Raw genomic sequence first — 21,958 nt, forward strand, 5'->3', positions numbered from 1 at the left:
CCTGAAGAGAAGTCTGGATTGAACATGTCAAGGGACGGGTCAATGTGCATACATCCTGTACACTGGAAGTGGACCTTCACAGAGAGAAGGACCCATATAAGAGCGTGACAAGGAAAGTCCCATTTCCTGTGACTTTGTAGTGTCCTCGCCATTAGCTGAACAATGTGTGTCCCCAGGGCCACCATGACCAATTGGAGCACTGGGCTATTATTTGTGGCTGTTCACGTGATACAGAGCTCTGATAAGATCCAGATAAGAGTCAATCAGAACATAGAACAAGTGACAGAAGAGAGGACAGACCTCCTACAATACAGGTACAAAGTGTAGAATGCATGTAACAATGTAATACTATATCATAGATATAATAATTTGTATAATATAGTAATCAGACTTTACTCGCAGAATGTTAAAAGACTTTATAGGAATGGGGACAGGGGATGTGTGATTGGAGATGTAGAATGTATATGATATGTCAGTATGTGACATTATTCTATAGAACCGGGAGAACGAGGAGATAATAGAAATATGTTGTAATATACCACTGAGGGGTGTGGGAATAAATGGAATTATTATCATTAAGGCCGTGTAATACTATTTGTATTATGTTTGTGATTACATGGATACATACAATGTATGTACCATAACAAAAAGATATAACATAAAATAAAAGCCCTGACATATACCGCAGTGCTGTACAGAGAACATTGAGCCAGTCACATCAGTCTCTGCACCAGAGGAGCTTACACTCTAATGTCCCCCCACAGTCACATCAGTCTCTGCACCATAAGAGCTTACACTCTAATGTCCCCCCACAGTCACACACTATTATTATTATACATTTTTATAGCTCTGACATATACCGCAGTGCTGTACAGAGAACATTGAGCCAGTCAACTCAGTCTCTGCACCAGAAGAGCTTACACTCTAATGTCCCCCCACAGTCACACACTATTATTATTATACATTTTTATAGCTCTGACATATACCGCAGTGCTGTACAGAGAACACTGAGCCAATCACATCAGTCTCTGTACCAGAGGAGCTTACACTCTAATGTCCCCTCCCCCACAGTCACACAATATTATTATACGTGTATATAGCTCTGACATATACCTCAGTCTTGTACAGAAAACACTGAGCCAGTCACATCAGTCTCTGTACCGGAGGAGCTTACACTCTAATGTCCCCCACTGTCACACACTATTATTATACATTTATATAGCTCTGACATATACAGCAGCACTGTACAGAGAACACTGAGCCAGTCACATCAGTCTCTGTACCAGAGGAGCTTACACTCTAATGTCCCCCCACAGTCACACACTATTATTATTATACATTTATATAGCTCTGACATATACCCCAGTGCTGTACAGAGAACACTGAGCCTGTCACATCAGTCTCTGTACCAGAGGAGCTTACACTCTAATGTCCCCCCACAGTCACACAATATTATTATACGTGTATATAGCTCTGACATATACCTCAGTCTTGTACAGAAAACACTGAGCCAGTCACATCAGTATCTTTACCGGAGGAGCTTACACTCTAATGTCCCCCCACAGTCACACACTATTATTATTATACATTTACTGTATATAGCTCTGACATATACCGCAGTGCTGTACAGAGATCATTGAGCCAGTCACATCAGTCTCTGTACCAGAGGAGCTTACACTCTAATGTCCCCCACTGTCACACACTATTATTATACATTTATATAGCTCTGACATATACCTCAGTCTTGTACAGAAAACACTGAGCCTGTCACAGCAGTGTCTGTACCAGAGGAGCTTACACTCTAATATTCCCCCACAGTCACACACTATTATTATTATATATTTATATCACTCTGACATATACCGCAGTGCTGTACAGAGAACACTGAGCCAGTCACATCAGTCTCTGTACCAGAGGAGCTTACACTCTAATATCCCCCCACAGTCACACTCTATTTTTATTTTACTTTTAAAAAGCTCTGACATATACCATAGGGCTGTACAGAGAACATTGAAGCATTCAAAGTATTTTTGATGTGGTCGCATGTATTGAGCGGTCTGTACAGGTGAGATGTGCTGTATGCTCTGTACAGGTGAAATGTACTGTATGCTCTGTACAGGTGAAATGTACTATATGCTCTGTACAGGTGAGACGTACTGTATGTTCTGTACAGGAGATATGCACTGTATGCTCCGTACAGGTGAAATGTACTATATGCTCTGTACAGGTGAGATGTACTATATGTTCTGTACAGGTGAGTTGTACTGTATGTTCTCTACAGGTGAAATGTACTGTATGCTCTGTACAGGTGAAATGTACTATATGCTCTGTACAGTTGAGATATACTGTATGTTCTGTACAGGTGAGATGTACTGTATACTCTCTACAGGTGAAATGTACTGTATGCTCTGTACAGGTGAGATGTACTGTGTGTTCTGTACAGGTGATATGTACTGTGTGCTCTGTACAGGTGAGATGTGCTGTATGTTCTGTACAGGTGAAATGTGCTGTATGCTCTGTACAGGTGAAATGTACTATATCTTCTGTACAGGTGAGATGTACTGTATGCTCTGTACAGGTGAGATGTGCTGTATGCTCTGTACAGGTGAGATGTACTGTATGTTCTGTACAGGTGAGATGAGATGTACTGTATGTTCTGTACAGGTGAGATGTGCTGTATGTTCTCTAGAGGTTAGATGAGATGTCCTGCATGTTCTGTAGAGGTGAGATGTGCTGTATGCTCTGTACAGGTGAGATGTACTGTATATTCTGTACAGGTGAGATGTACTGTATGTCCTGTACAGGTGAGATGTGCTGTATTTTCTGTACAGGTGAGATGCACTGTATGTTCTGTACAGGTGAGATGTACTATATGCTCTGTACAGGTGAGATGCACTGTATGTTCTGTACAGGTGAAATGTACTGTATGCTCTGTACAGGTGAGATGTACTGTTTGTTCTGTACAGGGGAAATGTACTGTATGCTCTGTACAGGTGAAATGTACTATATCTTCTGTACAGGTGAGATGTGCTGTATGTTCTCTAGAGGTGAGATGAGATGTACTATATGTTTTGTACAGGTGAGATGTGCTGTATGCTCTATACAGCTGAAATGTACTGTATGCTCTGTACAGGTGAGACGTACTGTATGTTCTGTACAGGTGAGATGTGCTGTATGTTCTGTACAGGTGAGATGTACTGTATGTTCTGTACAGGTAAGATGTACTGTATGCTCTGTACAGGTGAGACGTACTGTATGTTCTGTACAGGTGAGATGTGCTGTATGTTCTGTACAGGTGAGATGTACTGTATGTTCTGTACAGGTAAGATGTACTGTATGATCTGTACAGGTGAGATGTGCTGTATGATCTGTACAGGTGAGATGTGCTGTATGCTTTGTACAGGTGAGATGTGCTGTATGCTCCGTACAGGTGAGATGTACTGTGTGTTCTTTACAGGTGAGATGTACTATATGCTCTGTACAGGTGAGATTTACTGTATGTCCTGTACAGGTGACATGTGCTGTATGCTCTGTACAGGTGAGATGTGCTGTATGTTCTGTCTAGGTGAGATGTGCTATATGCTCCGTACAGGTGACATGTGCTGTATGCTCCGTACAGGTGAGATGTACTGTATGTTCTGTCTAGGTGAGATGTGCTATATGCTCCGTACAGGTGAGATGTGCTGTATGCTCCATACAGGTGAGATGTACTGTATGTTATTTACAGGTGAAATGTACTGTATGCTCTGTACAGGTGAGATGTACTGTATGCTCTGTACAGGTGAGATGTACTGTATGTTCTGTACAGGTGAGATGTACTGTATGTTCTGTACAGATGAGATGTACTGTATGTTCTGTACAGGTGAGATGTGCTGTATGCTTTGTACAGGTGAGATGTACTGTATGCTCTGTACAGGTGAGATGTGCTGTATGTTCTGTACAGGTGAGATGTTCTGTATGTTCTGTACAGGTGAGATGTACTGTATGCTCTGTACAGGTAAGATGTGCTGTATGTTCTTTACAGATGAGATGTGCTGTATGTTCTGTACAGGTGAGATTTACTGTATGTCCTGTACAGGTGACATGTGCTGTATGCTCTGTACAGGTGAGATGTGCTGTATGTTCTGTCTAGGTGAGATGTGCTGTATGTTCTGTCTAGGTGAGATGTGCTGTATGCTCCGTACAGGTGAGATGTGCTGTATGCTCCATACAGGTGAGATGTACTGTATGCTCTGTACAGGTGAGATGTGCTGTATGCTCTGTACAGGTGAGATGTGCTGTATGTTCTGTACAGGTGAGATGTGCTGTATGTTCTGTACAGGTGAGATGTGCTGTATGTTCTGTACAGGTGAGATGTACTGTATGTTCTGTACAGGTAAGATGTACTGTATGCTCTGTACAGGTGAGATGTGCTGTATGATCTGTACAGGTGAGATGTACTGTATGCTCTGTACAGGTGAGATGTGCTGTATGCTCTGTACAGGTGAGATGTGCTGTATGTTCTGTACAGGTGAGATGTGCTGTATGTTCTGTACAGGTGAGATGTACTGTATGTTCTGTACAGGTAAGATGTACTGTATGCTCTGTACAGGTGAGATGTGCTGTATGATCTGTACAGGTGAGATGTGCTGTATGCTCTGTACAGGTGAGATGTGCTGTATGTTCTGTACAGGTGAGATGTACTGTATGTTCTGTACAGGTAAGATGTACTGTATGCTCTGTACAGGTGAGACGTACTGTATGTTCTGTACAGGTGAGATGTACTGTATGTTCTGTACAGGTGAGATGTGCTGTATGTTCTGTACAGGTGAGATGTGCTGTATGTTCTGTACAGGTGAGATGTACTGTATGTTCTGTACAGGTAAGATGTACTGTATGATCTGTACAGGTGAGATGTGCTGTATGATCTGTACAGGTGAGATGTGCTGTATGCTCCGTACAGGTGAGATGTACTGTGTGTTCTTTACAGGTGAGATGTACTATATGCTCTGTACAGGTGAGATTTACTGTATGTCCTGTACAGGTGACATGTGCTGTATGCTCTGTACAGGTGAGATGTGCTGTATGTTCTGTCTAGGTGAGATGTGCTATATGCTCCGTACAGGTGAGATGTGCTGTATGCTCCATACAGGTGAGATGTACTGTATGTTATTTACAGGTGAAATGTACTGTATGCTCTGTACAGGTGAGATGTACTGTATGCTCTGTACAGGTGAGATGTACTGTATGTTCTGTACAGGTGAGATGAGATGTACTGTATGTTCTGTACAGGTGAGATGTACTGTATGTTCTGTACAGGTGAGATGTGCTGTATGCTTTGTACAGGTGAGATGTACTGTATGCTCTGTACAGGTGAGATGTGCTGTATGTTCTGTACAGGTGAGATGTTCTGTATGTTCTGTACAGGTGAGATGTACTGTATGCTCTGTACAGGTAAGATGTGCTGTATGTTCTTTACAGATGAGATGTGCTGTATGTTCTGTACAGGTGAGATTTACTGTATGTCCTGTACAGGTGACATGTGCTGTATGCTCTGTACAGGTGAGATGTGCTGTATGTTCTGTCTAGGTGAGATGTGCTGTATGTTCTGTCTAGGTGAGATGTGCTGTATGCTCCGTACAGGTGAGATGTGCTGTATGCTCCATACAGGTGAGATGTACTGTATGCTCTGTACAGGTGAGATGTGCTGTATGCTCTGTACAGGTGAGATGTGCTGTATGTTCTGTACAGGTGAGATGTGCTGTATGTTCTGTACAGGTGAGATGTACTGTATGCTCTGTACAGGTGAGATGTGCTGTATGTTCTGTACAGGTGAGATGTGCTGTATGTTCTGTACAGGTGAGATGTACTGTATGCTCTGTACAGGTGAGATGTGCTGTATGCTCTGTACAGGTGAGATGTGCTGTATGTTCTGTACAGGTGAGATGTGCTGTATGTTCTGTACAGGTGAGATGTACTGTATGTTCTGTACAGATGAGATGTACTGTATGTTCTGTACAGGTGAGATGTACTGTATGTTCTGTACAGGTGAGATGTACTGTATGTTCTGTACAGGTAAGATGTACTGTATGCTCTGTACAGGTAAGATGTACTGTATGTTCTGTACAGGTGAGATGTGCTGTATGATCTGTAAAGGTGAGATGTGCTGTATGCTCTGTACAGGTGAGATGTACTGTATGTTCTGTACAGGTGAGATGTACTGTATGCTCTGTACAGGTGAGATGTACTGTATGCTCTGTACAGGTGAGATGTACTGTATGTTCTGTACAGGTGAGATGTACTGTATGTTCTGTACAGATGAGATGTACTGTATGTTCTGTACAGGTGAGATGTGCTGTATGCTTTGTACAGGTGAGATGTACTGTATGCTCTGTACAGGTGAGATGTGCTGTATGTTCTGTACAGGTGAGATGTTCTGTATGTTCTGTACAGGTGAGATGTACTGTATGCTCTGTACAGGTAAGATGTGCTGTATGTTCTTTACAGATGAGATGTGCTGTATGTTCTGTACAGGTGAGATTTACTGTATGTCCTGTACAGGTGACATGTGCTGTATGCTCTGTACAGGTGAGATGTGCTGTATGTTCTGTCTAGGTGAGATGTGCTGTATGTTCTGTCTAGGTGAGATGTGCTGTATGCTCCGTACAGGTGAGATGTGCTGTATGCTCCATACAGGTGAGATGTACTGTATGCTCTGTACAGGTGAGATGTGCTGTATGCTCTGTACAGGTGAGATGTGCTGTATGTTCTGTACAGGTGAGATGTGCTGTATGTTCTGTACAGGTGAGATGTGCTGTATGTTCTGTACAGGTGAGATGTACTGTATGTTCTGTACAGGTAAGATGTACTGTATGCTCTGTACAGGTGAGATGTGCTGTATGATCTGTACAGGTGAGATGTACTGTATGCTCTGTACAGGTGAGATGTGCTGTATGCTCTGTACAGGTGAGATGTGCTGTATGTTCTGTACAGGTGAGATGTGCTGTATGTTCTGTACAGGTGAGATGTACTGTATGTTCTGTACAGGTAAGATGTACTGTATGCTCTGTACAGGTGAGATGTGCTGTATGATCTGTACAGGTGAGATGTGCTGTATGCTCTGTACAGGTGAGATGTGCTGTATGTTCTGTACAGGTGAGATGTACTGTATGTTCTGTACAGGTAAGATGTACTGTATGCTCTGTACAGGTGAGACGTACTGTATGTTCTGTACAGGTGAGATGTACTGTATGTTCTGTACAGGTGAGATGTGCTGTATGTTCTGTACAGGTGAGATGTGCTGTATGTTCTGTACAGGTGAGATGTACTGTATGTTCTGTACAGGTAAGATGTACTGTATGATCTGTACAGGTGAGATGTGCTGTATGATCTGTACAGGTGAGATGTGCTGTATGCTTTGTACAGGTGAGATGTGCTGTATGCTCCGTACAGGTGAGATGTACTGTGTGTTCTTTACAGGTGAGATGTACTATATGCTCTGTACAGGTGAGATTTACTGTATGTCCTGTACAGGTGACATGTGCTGTATGCTCTGTACAGGTGAGATGTGCTGTATGTTCTGTCTAGGTGAGATGTGCTATATGCTCCGTACAGGTGAGATGTGCTGTATGCTCCATACAGGTGAGATGTACTGTATGTTATTTACAGGTGAAATGTACTGTATGCTCTGTACAGGTGAGATGTACTGTATGCTCTGTACAGGTGAGATGTACTGTATGTTCTGTACAGGTGAGATGAGATGTACTGTATGTTCTGTACAGGTGAGATGTACTGTATGTTCTGTACAGGTGAGATGTGCTGTATGCTTTGTACAGGTGAGATGTACTGTATGCTCTGTACAGGTGAGATGTGCTGTATGTTCTGTACAGGTGAGATGTTCTGTATGTTCTGTACAGGTGAGATGTACTGTATGCTCTGTACAGGTAAGATGTGCTGTATGTTCTTTACAGATGAGATGTGCTGTATGTTCTGTACAGGTGAGATTTACTGTATGTCCTGTACAGGTGACATGTGCTGTATGCTCTGTACAGGTGAGATGTGCTGTATGTTCTGTCTAGGTGAGATGTGCTGTATGTTCTGTCTAGGTGAGATGTGCTGTATGCTCCGTACAGGTGAGATGTGCTGTATGCTCCATACAGGTGAGATGTACTGTATGCTCTGTACAGGTGAGATGTGCTGTATGCTCTGTACAGGTGAGATGTGCTGTATGTTCTGTACAGGTGAGATGTGCTGTATGTTCTGTACAGGTGAGATGTACTGTATGCTCTGTACAGGTGAGATGTGCTGTATGTTCTGTACAGGTGAGATGTGCTGTATGTTCTGTACAGGTGAGATGTACTGTATGCTCTGTACAGGTGAGATGTGCTGTATGCTCTGTACAGGTGAGATGTGCTGTATGTTCTGTACAGGTGAGATGTGCTGTATGTTCTGTACAGGTGAGATGTACTGTATGTTCTGTACAGATGAGATGTACTGTATGTTCTGTACAGGTGAGATGTACTGTATGTTCTGTACAGGTGAGATGTACTGTATGTTCTGTACAGGTAAGATGTACTGTATGCTCTGTACAGGTAAGATGTACTGTATGTTCTGTACAGGTGAGATGTGCTGTATGATCTGTACAGGTGAGATGTGCTGTATGCTCTGTACAGGTGAGATGTACTGTATGTTCTGTACAGGTGAGATGTACTGTATGTTCTGTACAGGTGAGATGTACTGTATGCTCTGTACAGGTGAGATGTACTGTATGTTCTGTACAGGTGAGATGTACTGTATGTCCTGTACAGGTGAGATTTACTGTATGTCCTGTACAGGTGAGATTTACTGTATGTCCTGTACAGGTGAGATGTGCTGTATGCTCTGTACAGGTGAGATGTGCTGTATGTTCTGTACAGGTGAGATGTGCTGTATGCTCTGTACAGGTGAGATGTGCTGTATGCTCTGTACAGATGAGATGTGCTGTATGTTCTGTACAGGTGAGATGTGCTGTATGTTCTGTACAGGTGAGATGTGCTGTATGCTCTGTACAGGTGAGATGGGCTGTATGTTCTGTACAGGTGAGATTTACTGTATGTTCTGTATAGGTGAGATGTGCTGTATGTTCTGTACAGGTGAGATGTACTGTATGTGGGACATATGTTGAGAATTCCATACAATGCACTAATTTTATAACGGGAATTTCCTGGTCAGGTGGAGGTCACAGGAACACTAAGATGACACATTATTTCCTTTCCTGTTATATAACACACAATACCTAGTGAAACCAACAGGTCACTCTTAGAGAGGTCACTCTTAGAGACGCTGTAACATTACCTGAGAACTATTTTTTTATTGCTTTTTTTTTGCTTGCTGTTCCATATTTACAGCTGTATTTCATACACAGAATTGTGTTCCCTAGCTCTACTAACAGTCTGCCTATCAAAAGATTGCTGAGAATAAAATTAAATAGAAAAACTTATTTAAGACATTTGTAGAGCTACTTGTCCAGTGAAACTGCATGTGCCTTTTTTCTGTGTAAAATCGAATGTTATTAGGCCATTTTCTCTCCAGATGGAATGTTATTCATTCTTTCTCACCGAATGGAATGTTAATAATTCTCACTAAATAAAGTGACTCAATACCACATTATGGTCACTAGATGGAGCTGATGATCATAAGAAGTATTTATTTCCTTTGATCGTCAGTAGGGATGATCGAACTTTTGAAAAGTTCGGTTCGACCAGAACACCCGAACTTCCCGAAAGTTCGGCCCGGATTTCAGAACCCCATTGAAATCAATGGGACCCGAACTTCTGTAATCAAAAAACACAATTTTGAAGCCCTAAAACCCAATAAATGCCCCTAAAAAGTGCCTAGGGTTCTGGGTCATGCCCCAGGGACTATTAATCACACAAAAAAAAGTTCTTAAAAATTTTCATTTTTGATAGAGAGCCAATTATTGAAAAAATTATTGAAAAAAAAAAAAATGAGATTTCTTTGGATTAAGTGCCGGTTCACACTGATGCGCTTGTACTGCGAATGCGTTGCGTTCTAAAAAGTCTCCAATCGCATGCACTTAAAAAATACATTGCATTCGTGACGGTCGTTCACATCTATGCGTTGCGATCTAGATGCGAATGTGATGCGATGAAAAAAAGGGTCTTGTGCGAGTTTACAGTGCTGCGTTGCGAATTTAGTCTCCATAGACATCAATGTAAATCGCTCTGAACTCGCATGTACAGTTCAGATATGTGCGAATATGTGTATAGTTTGTCCCGACAGCTACACCCCCCTATTTCCTGTCCCGAGCCTGCATGTGACATCCACAAACATCTTCATCAACAAACAACATGGCACCCAAACGTGTTGGGATCGACAATGAGGAGCTGATCAGGCTTGTCCGTTCCAGGCCATATATATGGGACAGCCGTACTGCAGAGTACAAAAACAACGCTATGAAGAAAAGAGGGTGGGAAGAAATTTGTGCAAGCCTGTATGAGGACTGGAGTGGATTCACAACTCAAGAGCGCAAAAAGAAAGGTATGTGTATATATTCTCCTATGGGGGGGCCATGTTTTAAGGGGATCTATGTGGGGGGGCCAAGTTTTAAATGGGGATCTATGTGGGGGGGCCAAGTTTTAAATGGGGATCTATGTGGGGGGGCCATGTTTTAAGGGGATCTATGTGGGGGGGCCATGTTTTAAGGGGATCTATGTGGGGGGGCCAAGTTTTAAATGGGGATCTATGTGGGGGGGCCAAGTTTTAAATGGGGATCTATGGGGGGCCCTGTGGAAGACAATGCATGCTCAGTATGTAACCACAGACGAAAAGAAATGCATTACGCAATGTTGAACATTTGAACAATAGTGTATTTATTGAAACAAAGTACAGTAAAAATTAATTAATACTCTTTATTGTATGGAATCAAGCTGCCATGGCACTTGACCAGCAGGACTCATAAAGTAGTCAGTGAAATTCTCCCTGATGTTGGCCCCTCTGTAGTTTCCCCTGGTGTGGATCCACTCTGCGCCTTCCATATCATCCATCAGGGAGTCCTCGAAGAGGTATCCATCTCGCGATCTAACAAAGTTGTGGAGTACACAGGCAGCTTTGACGGCAATTATGGCGTTATCCGTGGTTAGAGTCAGTGGCGTGTGTAGAAAGCGCCACTTATTTGCCAGAATACCAAAACTGCACTCCACAACTCTGCGCGCTCTTGTGAGCCTGTAGTTAAACACTCTCTTTTCAACAGTCAGTGAGCGATTAGCATACGGGCGAAGCAGGTGTTCCGAAAGTGCAAAAGCCTCATCACCAACAAAAACAAATGGGAGGCTTTGCTGAGATGTTCCAGGCAGTGGTCTTTCATGTGGGAGGTCCAGGCTTTTTTCACGCAGCATTTTTCCAAAACTGGAGTGGGAAAAAATACTGGAGTCGGAACTGCTCCCATATGAACCAACATCTATGTAGGTGAATAAGTAGTTTGCATCCGCCACTGCCAGCAAAACCAAAGAAAAATATTTTTTGTAATTGAAATATTTGGTGCCGCTACCAACTGGTCTCACAATCCTAATGTGCTTGCCATCTATAGCACCGACACAGTTAGGGAAGTTGCAGCGTTGCCAAAAAAGATCAGCTACAGAGATCCACTCCTCTTTGGTTGGTTTTCCCATCACCACATCTCTTAGGACCTCCCAGATGGCAATACAGGTATCACGAACAATTGTGCTCACAGTGGATTTCCCCAATTTGAACTCGTAATGCAGGCTTGCAAAAGAATTACCAGTTCCAAGGTACCTGAAATAAAAAACAGAAAGTTATTATTAGTCATGTTTTTCTCTTACAGAATTACTAATACGAACAAGATGGCGTAGCCTCAAGGATACCCTGCAAAGGTACAAGAGACTAGAACGTGAGGCGAGAAGTGGATCCGGTGCCCCCCCTAAGCATTCTAGAAATGCGGAAGTAAGTTTATTGTCAAATTCTCTTTCACTATTAACCCATCCTTCCTTCCCCCTCCCTCTTCACCCCACCCCCAACCCCCTCACCTTCCAATCCCCACCTATCATTCAAATTATATATTTGAGCGGATGATGAAAAGTTGTTTCATGTTTGTCATTGCAGCACACAAGCAAGTTGGGAGGAGGTGGAGAATGTGCAGGAGGAAGGGGAGGAGGAGGAGCATGCAGCTCAAGTTGATGAGGAAGAAGGCGTCGCATTTGCATGTTCGAATAGTAGTTCAAATATTCCTAACGTTGAGTCACAGAGTTTGGATGAGTCAGGATCCGCTCAAGAACCAGAACAGGAGTTTGAGGAAACGGACGTTTCCACGCCTTCCACCAGGCCTCAAAGTCGAGGCTCTACATCCCACAGGAGGAGAGTCAGCAGGGCAACTGCTGAGGCGGAAGACGAGCAGACAAAGCACTTAGTGGACATTATGTCAGGCATCAGCCAGCAACTAGATGCACATAAATGTCCTCACACATTATTTGCTCATAGCTTGGTGCCTCTTCTCAAAGAGGTCCCGTCTGAAAGGTATTTCGACATGAGAATGGCGGTACAAAACTGTATACATTCGTTCTCTGTACCACAACAGTTACCGCAAGACACTCCATGGTCCCCTCATTTCACACCCAGTCATTCTGCCATTCCAACAAACCCTTATCCGTCAAGTTTTGACCAATATCGGAGCATCCATGAGACCCCTAGATCCCAAATCCCATATCCTATTCCTTCCCCAATTCCCTCTGTAATCCCCCCCCACACTAGAACACCGGATGTCTCCACTTCTTCCCATTTCCCCCCCTCCAGCAGACCACCACCACCACCATCACAATCTAGTGCATTTTCCCCAAAAATACCTCCACCCTATCCACAATATAGGCCCCCAAGTGGACCGTCACATAGAACTCCATCCCCGCTTGTGCCATGGCTATATCCCAACACCTTGGATCATACACCCTCAGGCTCTTCAACACCACTTGATCTGGAGAGTTCACCAAATTTTTTGGATCTATAGTACACTTGCCACTGTATTGCCACGTTGACCTAAGTTGTCTTTTTTGACCTAATGTTTATGGATTTTGTTCCTTTGTTCTTGTTACATGCAACAAAATAAAAAAAAAATAAAAACTTTTTTTGAAGTCAACTTTGCCATCATATCTGTCTGCATTCACTGTATTGCTAACTATGGAGAAAAAAAATACATGACTTTTCACAAAATATATCACACTTACCGTAATGTAACAAGCAATCTTTCAGCAGGCACAACACTATTCCGGAAGGTGGTGTTCTGACGCTCCAAACGTGAAAAGAGCAGCCCAAGTAATTCGTCAAAACTAAAAAAAAACACAACACACGTAAGTGGCAAGCAAAAGGGGGGCGTGGGGAGCTTCAGGAATGATTCGGGGGTAGATACAGTGGCGTATTTAGGTTTTGTGCTGCCCTAGGCCTGACTAAACTTGTGCACCCCCTAATTTAAATATGACCCACCCCTTCCTGTAAAGGCCACACCCCTTCCTGTTTATGACCCGCCCTGTCATCTGTAAACCACAGACCACAACCACAGTCTCAGTGTAGCCTCATCAGTTCCCATAAGTTCAGCCTCATCAGTGCCCATCATTGCAGCCTCCTCATTGCAGCATATCAGTGCTGCCTTACCAGTGCAGCCTCATTAGTGCCCATCAGTGCAGTTTATCAGTACCCACCATTGCTGCCTCATCAGTGGCCATCAAAGCAGCATATTAGTGCCCATCAGTACAGCCTATTAGTGCCCATCAGTGCAGCATATGAGTGCCCATCAGTGCCTGGGGGCAGAGGAGAGTAGGTGGAGCATTTGGCTGCAGTGCAACACTTATTAGCATTGGCAGCCATCGGGCCAGTTGTATTAAGTGTGGTCGGCGGCCTGCGGTCTATCCGAATGTCCTGACCGGCCGGTATTATCATACTGGTAGGTAGCAGTAGGACCGCTTTATGGGGGTACCAGACTGATTTGCCTCCTGGACCCTGCCCTCCGGCCCAATTCACCACATAAGACTGGCACTATACAAAAAGTGTAGTGCAAGCCGGTGGGACCCTTTTCGTGCCAGGAGGAGGCTGTTTTTTTTTTCGTGCAGGATGCCGATTTTTGCTGCCCCCCCTGCAAAGTGCCGCCCTAGGCCTGGGCCTTGTTGGCCTAGGCCAAGATACAGCACTGGGTAGATATAGGTGAAAACAGAGAGAGAGGAAAAAGAGAGATGGGGAAAAAAGAGATATAGAGGGAAGCAGCAAAAAGAGAGAAGAAGAAGGAGAGACTCCCTCTCACATACTAACCTATTAACGGACATCCGAGTATAGTTGAAAAACTTCTCTTCATGTTGCCGGAGATCATGATAGAGGACATTGAACTGACCTCTCTCTTCCCTGTTTGAAATTATGGGATGAACCCAATACCTTCGTCTTCTCATCATCATCATCCTCATCCTCCTCCTCCTCCTGTCCTTATTGATCAAGACTGCAGCAGTGGCAGTAGCAACTGCTGCCATGACCAAAGGCAAATGAAACATAGTGGCAATACACCAAAATACAGCACACTCTCCACAACGTAATCTCCAAACAAAACCACAGCTCACACTCCACGGTGTACTCTCCTCATAAAGACCAGGAAGTCAACCGGAAGTTAACACCCATTTCATTTGGATTGGCTGGAGCAAAAATCGCACCTGAGCTAATTAACATGATTATACGCAATGCGATTCGCATTGCAATCGCGCTGTACTATGGAAAAACGCAAGGTAAACTCGCACCGCAAATTCGCATTACAATCGCAAGCGCATCAGTGTGAACCGGCACTTAGTGTCTGGGGGGTCTAAAAGGTGTATCTGTGAAGTTTCAGCTCTGTAGCATGTCCAGAACCAGAAAAGAAGATCATTTGTATTAGAATTGCAGTAGAGCAGGATAGTGGCTTTGCTATTTTCACACCCGGCTTTTTGTTGCAGGCGTTTATAGGGCTTTTTTGTGAACGTGTTTGGAGGCAAGCATGACATCTGAACTTCTGTGTAGAGGTATATATACACATACACATGTATGTATATATACACATACACATATATATGTGTGAAAGTAGCAGAACCCTATGCCTGCGCTATTGAAATAATTAACAGGCATAGGACTTCGCTCCTATCACACCTATATCTGTGTATGTGTATAAATACATATAAGTGTGTGTGTATATATACCCCTATACAGAAGTTCAGATGTTATGCCTGCCTCCAAAGACACCCAAAAAATGCCCAAAAAAAAGCTTGCAACAACACACCTGGGCGTTTTTGTAGCAGGCGTTTTTTTGGGCATTTTTTGGGCGTCTTTGGAGGCAGGCATGACATCTGAACTTCTGTATAGGGGTATATATACACACACACTTATATGTATTTATACACATACACACATATAGGTGTGATAGGAGCGAAGTCCTATGCCTGTTAATTATTTCATTAGCACAGGCATAGGGTTCTGCTACTTTCACACCTATATATGTGTATATATACATACATGTGTGTGTGTGTGTATATACCCCTACACAGAAGTTCTGATGTTATGCCTGCCTCCAAAGACGCCCAAAAAATGCCCAAAAAAACGCCTGCTACAAAAACGCCCAGGTGTGTTGTTGCAGGCGTTTTTTTTGGGCATTTTTTGGGCGTCTTTGGAGGCAGGCATAACATCTGAACTTCTGCATAGGGGTATATATACACACACACTTATATGTATTTATACACATACACACATATAGGTGTGATAGGAGCGTAGTCCTATGCCTGGTAATTATTTCATTAGCGCAGGCATAGGGTTCTGCTACTTTCACATCTATATATGTGTATGTGTATATATACATACATGTGTGTGTGTATATATACCCCTACACAGAAGTTCTGATGTCATGCCTGCCTCCAAACACGTCCACAAAAAAGCCCAATAAAACGCCTGCAACAAAAAGCCGGGTGTGACAGGGGCGAAGCCACTATCCTGCTCTATTGCAATTCTAATAGAAACAATCTTTTTTCTATGGCGGTCACCCTGACATGGAAGGGTTTGGTCACCCTGCCATAGCAGTCAGAGTCAGTTAACCCTACACTACACTACGGTCCCCTGACACTTAACACTTTCCCTACAGAAACTAGATTATTAAATCTAACTATAGTGGAAAATAGTCCCCTAACTACACTAGATATCCCTTTCCTCACACTAATAATTGCTAAATGACACTTTGAAGCAGGAGTAACAGAACTGCTTCCACTCTCTTCCACGTCCCTGTATTACAATGCTAGAGATTTGGAGGGGCTATGTTATATACTGGGGGGCTTATTCACTACTAATTGGCCTCTGGACCCCCTAGTCACTCCAATCACATTCCTAGCATCCTCCTGCCCCCTCAATTGGCTTTTTACTGATGGTTCTGGTCCAATCACGGGCTTTTAAAGCCCAGTTCCTGTCCCATTGCATTTTGGTCGGTTCTGGTTGCTGAATTCCGAACTTTTTCAGCAAAAAGTTTGAAATTCGGCCGAATTTCGAACAGTCAATGTACGGGTCGAACCGATGGTCGACCCGAACCGTTCGATCATTCCTAATCGTCAGCTTCATCTAGTGTCCACAATGTGGTGTTGTCCTGATTCATGCTATACTTTTGAATGAAGAGCATCCGACCTGTAGAGAAAATAGTCTAATATTATTAAATGTTTCCTCTTTCAGCCAGGAAAAGATGCAGGTTCTATCTCACTTGCTGCAGATTCTAAAGCACATTATTAGAAGCTCACAGTGCAGTGAAATCAGGGTAAGCTATTCCAGTCCAGGTTTAGGTGTAAGGTCACGGGAGATAAAAGATTGGTCTTTAGGTCATGGAACGCTCTAGAAATCCATCCTTTCGCTTTGAATTGATTGCCCCATATTGTATTGATGTTTTTCAAGGGCACTTTAATTGGACAGGGTGATGGCACTTGTGGGGATTAACCCTGATGTTAGTGAAAGTTGGTCACTGGTACCAAAGTGAAACGTTGCAGAGGGGCACATTTAGGAGAGAGTTCCACGTAAGAAAACAGCAGACATGTTGTGCTGCCTACTGTTATTACTTTAAAGCCTAATTCAGGGCAGTGATAAAATAATTAAAACAGTACCCCTACCCCCAGCAATAAGTAATATTTTACTTTGTGGTCTCACGTAGGCTGATGGTCCAGTCACCTTCTCTCCAGCATTAAAATGTGGGTGTGCACTCCTTCTTCATCACATACAATACAGGACCAGCACCCATTGGGTGTGGGACATGGAGCAATTTCTGTATTTTTATCACTGCTTACATTAGGCTTCATGACCGGCCTCACAATTGTGTGTTATGGTAATACATGGGTGCAGCCCTACCCCTGCATCAGCAGCTGGCCTTCCAAATGGTGGCCCTAAAGCTGCCCCCAACAACACACCAACCCATTAACAGCTAAAGACAGGCAGACTTCAGTACCTTCAACCTTCTTTTTGCCTTTGGGTCTACGGTTGGTTGATACCCAAAACAGCAGCGAAAATGCCTCTACACAGAAGAACTCTCCAAGACTCATTTACACCAAGACAGGAACTATCTTCCAGTTTCCTAGGCCACTGTCACTGAGCAGCTTAGATTATGTAGGTTCCATTGGCCATTGAGAAAGGTCAGCTTTAGCTTCTTTAGGACGATAAATTAGTTTAGATTCTGAAGACCTAAATGGGCTGTCTCATTCCAGTTTCTTAAGCCTCTGCCATGGATCAGCTTTAGGTTCTTTAGACCTCTCCAATAGGTCAGCTTAGATTTTGTAGGCCAAGAGAGGCAGCTACATTACAGTTTTTATGCCTTTACCACAGGCAAGCTTAAGCGCTGTAGATTCTTTTGACCTCTGCCACAGGTCAGCCTTAGATTCTTTAGGACTTTACTATAAGTTAGCTTAGATTCTGAAGACCCAGATGGGTGGCTACATTTAGTTTTTTTAGGCCTCTACCACAGGTCAGCTTTAGGTTCTTTAGGCCTCTGCCACAGCTCAGCTTAGATTCTGAAGACCCAGATGGGTGTCTACATTCCAGTTACTTAGGCCTCTACAACTGGTCAGTTTTAGGCTCTGTAGGCCTCTGCCACAGCACAACTTAAATTCTGAAGACCCAGATGGGTGGCTACATTCCAGTTTCTTAGGTCTCTACCTAAGGCCAGCTTCAATTCTGTAGATTAGACCTCTGCCACAGGTCAGCTTTAGGTTCTTTAGGCCTCTGCCACTGCGCAGCTTAGATTGTAAAGGCCCAGATGGATGGCTACATTCCAGTTTCTTAGGCCTCTACCACAGGTCAGTTTTAGGCTCTTTAGGCCTCTGCCAAAGCACAACTTAAATTCTGAAGACCCAGATGGGTGGCTACATTTAGTTTTTTTAGGCCTCTACCACAGGTCAGCTTTAGGTTCTTTAGGTCTCTGCCACAGCTCAGCTTAGATTCTGAAGACCCAGATGGGTGTCTACATTCCAGTTACTTAGGCCTCTACCACAGGTCAGTTTTAGGCTCTTTAGGCCTCTGTCACAGCACAACTTAAATTCTGAAGACCCAGATGGGTGGCTACATTCCAGTTACTTAGGCCTCTACCACAGGTCAGTTTTAGGCTCTTTAGGCCTCTGTCACAGCACAACTTAAATTCTGAAGACCCAGATGGGTGGCTACATTCCAGTTTCTTAGGTCTCTACCTAAGGCCAGCTTCAATTCTGTAGATTAGACCTCTGCCACAGGTCAGCTTTAGGTTCTTTAGGCCTCTGCCACAGTGCAGCTTAGATTGTAAAGGCCCAGATGGGTGGCTACATTCCAGTTTCTTAGGTCTCTACCAAAGGCATACCTCCCAATTTTTTGAAATGGGAATAAGGGATGCCTATTAGCAAAAGTAGGTAGTGATAGGACACACCCCCTGCCATGCTCCCTTAAAGGAGAATTGTACAAAAAGAAAAAAAAAGACTGGTTAAACCCACAAGTGCTTTTTTACCACTACTATTCCTTTATATTGGCTTTTGGAATTTACAAATGCAGCAATTTAGAAGCTGTATGAAATGTTTAGCACTGCAAAACACTTGCTGATAGATAAATATTGATTTTTCTATATAACTATATTGATCAGACCAAAACGAGAGACAAATGAGGAGGGAAGAGGGACAGAGGGACTTTGTTCCAAATCAGGGACATTTGGGAGGTATGCACAGGTGACCTTGAGCTTCTTTAGGCCTCTGCCCTAGCTCAACTTAGATTCTGTATGCCCAGATGGGTGGCTTAATTCCAGTTGCTTAGCCCTCTACCACAGGTCAGCTTTAAAATCTTTAGGTCTTTGCCACAGCCCATCTTAGATTCTGTAGGCCAGATAGGTGGCTTCAGTTCTCATTACAATTCTCTATCACAGGCCAGCTTAGATTCTGTAGGTGGTCTTGACTTCTGCTAAAGGTTTAGCTTTAGATTGTTAAGGCTTCTGCCATAAATCAGCTTAGATTCTGTAAACATAGACATACGGCTGCATTCCGGATTCTTAGGCCTCTTCCACAGGTCGGTTTCAAACTCTTTAGGCCTCTGCCGCTGGCCAGCTTGGATTGGTTAGGACCAGTCTGGTAGGTAATATAACAGAATTTTTTCCGACTCTTGGTTTCTCCACCAGCCAAAGGCTGGGAGACAAGGATTGGAAGAACCTTCTGCACAGACATTCTCTTCCTCCCCCAGTGATTGGTCAAGGCAGAATAAATATCCATAACCAAATACTGTCAACGGGTCTGTGGTAGTGAGCCCTTATAGATCCCCAGCTCAGGATTCCCCAGGGCGCGGAGTCTAAGCCCCAGCCTGCTTCTTCACCAGGGCCCCTGATGGTGGGGATGGACTTGCAGCAGACTGGAACCAGGTCGCGGCCCCCAGGTAGGCCCAGCTGAGAATGTGGAGACCGCTGGCGTGTGCAGGGTAAACAGGAGACTATAAGGAGATCCGAGAGACAAGCCGAGGTCAGGACAGGCAGCAGACAAACGTAGACGTAGAAACAAAGCCGGGACGGTACACAGGAGATCAGATACAATAGCCAAGGGATACATGGATGGGAGCTCAGAGAACAGCGAAGTTGCTTAAGCAAGGAACAGTGCACTGAGCATGTGTATATATAGGGAAGCAAACAGGGAGGTGACCCAGGAAGTAATTGACAGGAACAGGATATAACCCACAGTGGAGCAGGCGACGCCCATAGGAAACAGAGAAGCCCAAACACCACATGTGAAGGGAGGCTAACTTGTGACAAACACATTATAACTTCTCAGTCTATCTACTGGAGAACACTAGCAGGCAGAACCAATCAACAAAATTTAGTTAGGGACATCCCAGCTTAAAGCAGGACCCCTACATGGGGCAAATATTTTAAAATTTCACCCCAATGAAAATTTACAATAGATAATGCATGCTATGTGTTGTGGTGCACAAAGGGGCAGCTTTTCAAACGTTGAAGTGTGTTGACAGCTTGTTCAGAATGAATGGGATGCATTAATGCAATGCGCCTCAATGCACAAAAACAGATGTGGAGGGACCCTAAATGGCTTTAGACATCGCTGAATTGGAGTTTGATTACTCTCTTTGTCTTCTTCCCATACAGATTCCACACACTGTGCTTCTCTGATGGCGGTCTTTGCAAAGGCATGGGAGTCAGTGGGCTTCCTCCAGTCAGTGAACTCAGTGGTCTTGGGACTCATTGCTCAGATCAATGAAACTGCCACCGCCGATGAAATAGAGTTTGTCAAGAAGACCCTCGAGTCCATTGACCGACAGCTGGCTGCAGGCAAGGGGCTAATGAGAGACTCCGATGTCACCAAATGTGAAGATAGCATCACGGTGGTGTACCAACAGCTGGCTACAGTGGTCAGGGCAGGGAAACCGTACAAAGACAAAGAAAAGGAGGTCTTCCTGCAATACGTAACTGATTACAAGATTGACCGCCAGCTCAATGCTCTCTATAACCGCCTCCTGGGCATCTCTGTGCTGGCAGAACAGGTTACCCTCCTGCAGCAGGTGATACGAGACAACCACCCACGTCGCTGGCAGATGATTGCCTTCTGCCAGCAGGTCAACTTTGTCCTAGCTACAGGTCTCCTGTGCCTTTTTGTCCATGGTTCCCTGACCGGGCGGGATACCCAGCTCATGATGGGCAGATGGACAGACAAAATGGCCGCTCTTTATAAAAGAATGGAGGACACTTCCAGAGACTGTGCCTCCTACTTCAAGTCCCAAGCCCAAGAAGACGTAGAGAAGTACCTACCACTAAATGAGGCCTTGCCTGATGATGAAAAAGCCACTGCCATACTCAAACTGATGGAGAAGAATTATGATTGGCTGCGCTGGGCAGTAATGGTCTCCCACCCACAAACCAAAAAAGCAGTTGGGGTCCTGGTCCATGGGAACTATATCTCAGTAAGTGGGGAATGCGGCACTCAGGTGGTCCTGAGCTACAGCGAGAGCCCCGTCTCTCTAGACAAGGGGAAGATCAATCAGCTCATTGGAGAACTGGAGTGGAAACTCCCGAACCCACCACCTGACATCTACGCCAACATTGAGGCCGATCCCAGCTATGCCAAGCAGTACCTGGCTGAGCGCATGCTGAAGAAACTGAAGGCTGGTCTGGACAAAGGAGCCACCATTCATACTGTGCCGGGGAAACTTGATATGGCAGGAAATTTCCCCCAAGCCTCCTATGTCCTCTATGAGTATAAGCACCGCATGGCGGCTGGCACTGTTTGTATATTTGGCTGAGTAATATATATTAAATCTGTCCAAAAGCTTATTTCAGTTTTGGTTGGAGGTGGGGATTTAGAAAAAGTGAGGGCGAGGGGTTAAGTCCTCACATCTTTTCTTTTAACTCTACAAGTTACATAGTTAGTGAGGTTGAAAAAAGACATCAGTCCATCCAGTTCAACCTATGATGTGTGTGTGTGTGTTTGCTGTTAACTGTACA

The 21,958-nt window shown here is 44.0% G+C and overlaps 2 protein-coding genes across 2 annotated transcripts; one reads left to right on the forward strand and one right to left on the reverse strand.

Annotated features, from left to right (window-relative positions):
- The first annotated feature begins 287 nt into the window (after positions 1 to 287).
- Positions 288 to 21,817, forward strand: LOC309546324 (uncharacterized protein). The gene is made up of 2 exons (XM_082245936.1): positions 288 to 314; positions 20,606 to 21,817. The coding sequence occupies exon 2, from the start codon at positions 20,629 to 20,631 to the stop codon at positions 21,754 to 21,756; it is 1,128 nt and encodes a 375-aa protein (XP_082102062.1). The 5' UTR covers positions 288 to 314; positions 20,606 to 20,628; the 3' UTR covers positions 21,757 to 21,817.
- Positions 9,360 to 11,648, reverse strand: LOC309548322 (uncharacterized protein; the record flags this gene model as incomplete). The annotated part of the gene is made up of 2 exons (XM_082248261.1): positions 9,360 to 9,428; positions 11,079 to 11,648. 2 exons carry the CDS (start codon positions 11,646 to 11,648, stop codon positions 9,360 to 9,362), a joined length of 639 nt encoding a protein of 212 aa, XP_082104387.1.
- Positions 21,818 to 21,958: the final 141 nt, after the last annotated feature.

This window comes from Pelophylax lessonae (assembly GCF_965119305.1).
Source record: "Pelophylax lessonae genome assembly, chromosome: 2".
Classification (NCBI taxonomy): domain Eukaryota; kingdom Metazoa; phylum Chordata; class Amphibia; order Anura; family Ranidae; genus Pelophylax; species Pelophylax lessonae.

Bases quoted from the DNA above. Each gene is read 5' to 3' on its own strand.
- LOC309546324 (XM_082245936.1), top strand. From the start codon at position 20,629: ATGGCGGTCTTTGCAAAGGCATGGGAGTCAGTGGGCTTCCTCCAGTCA.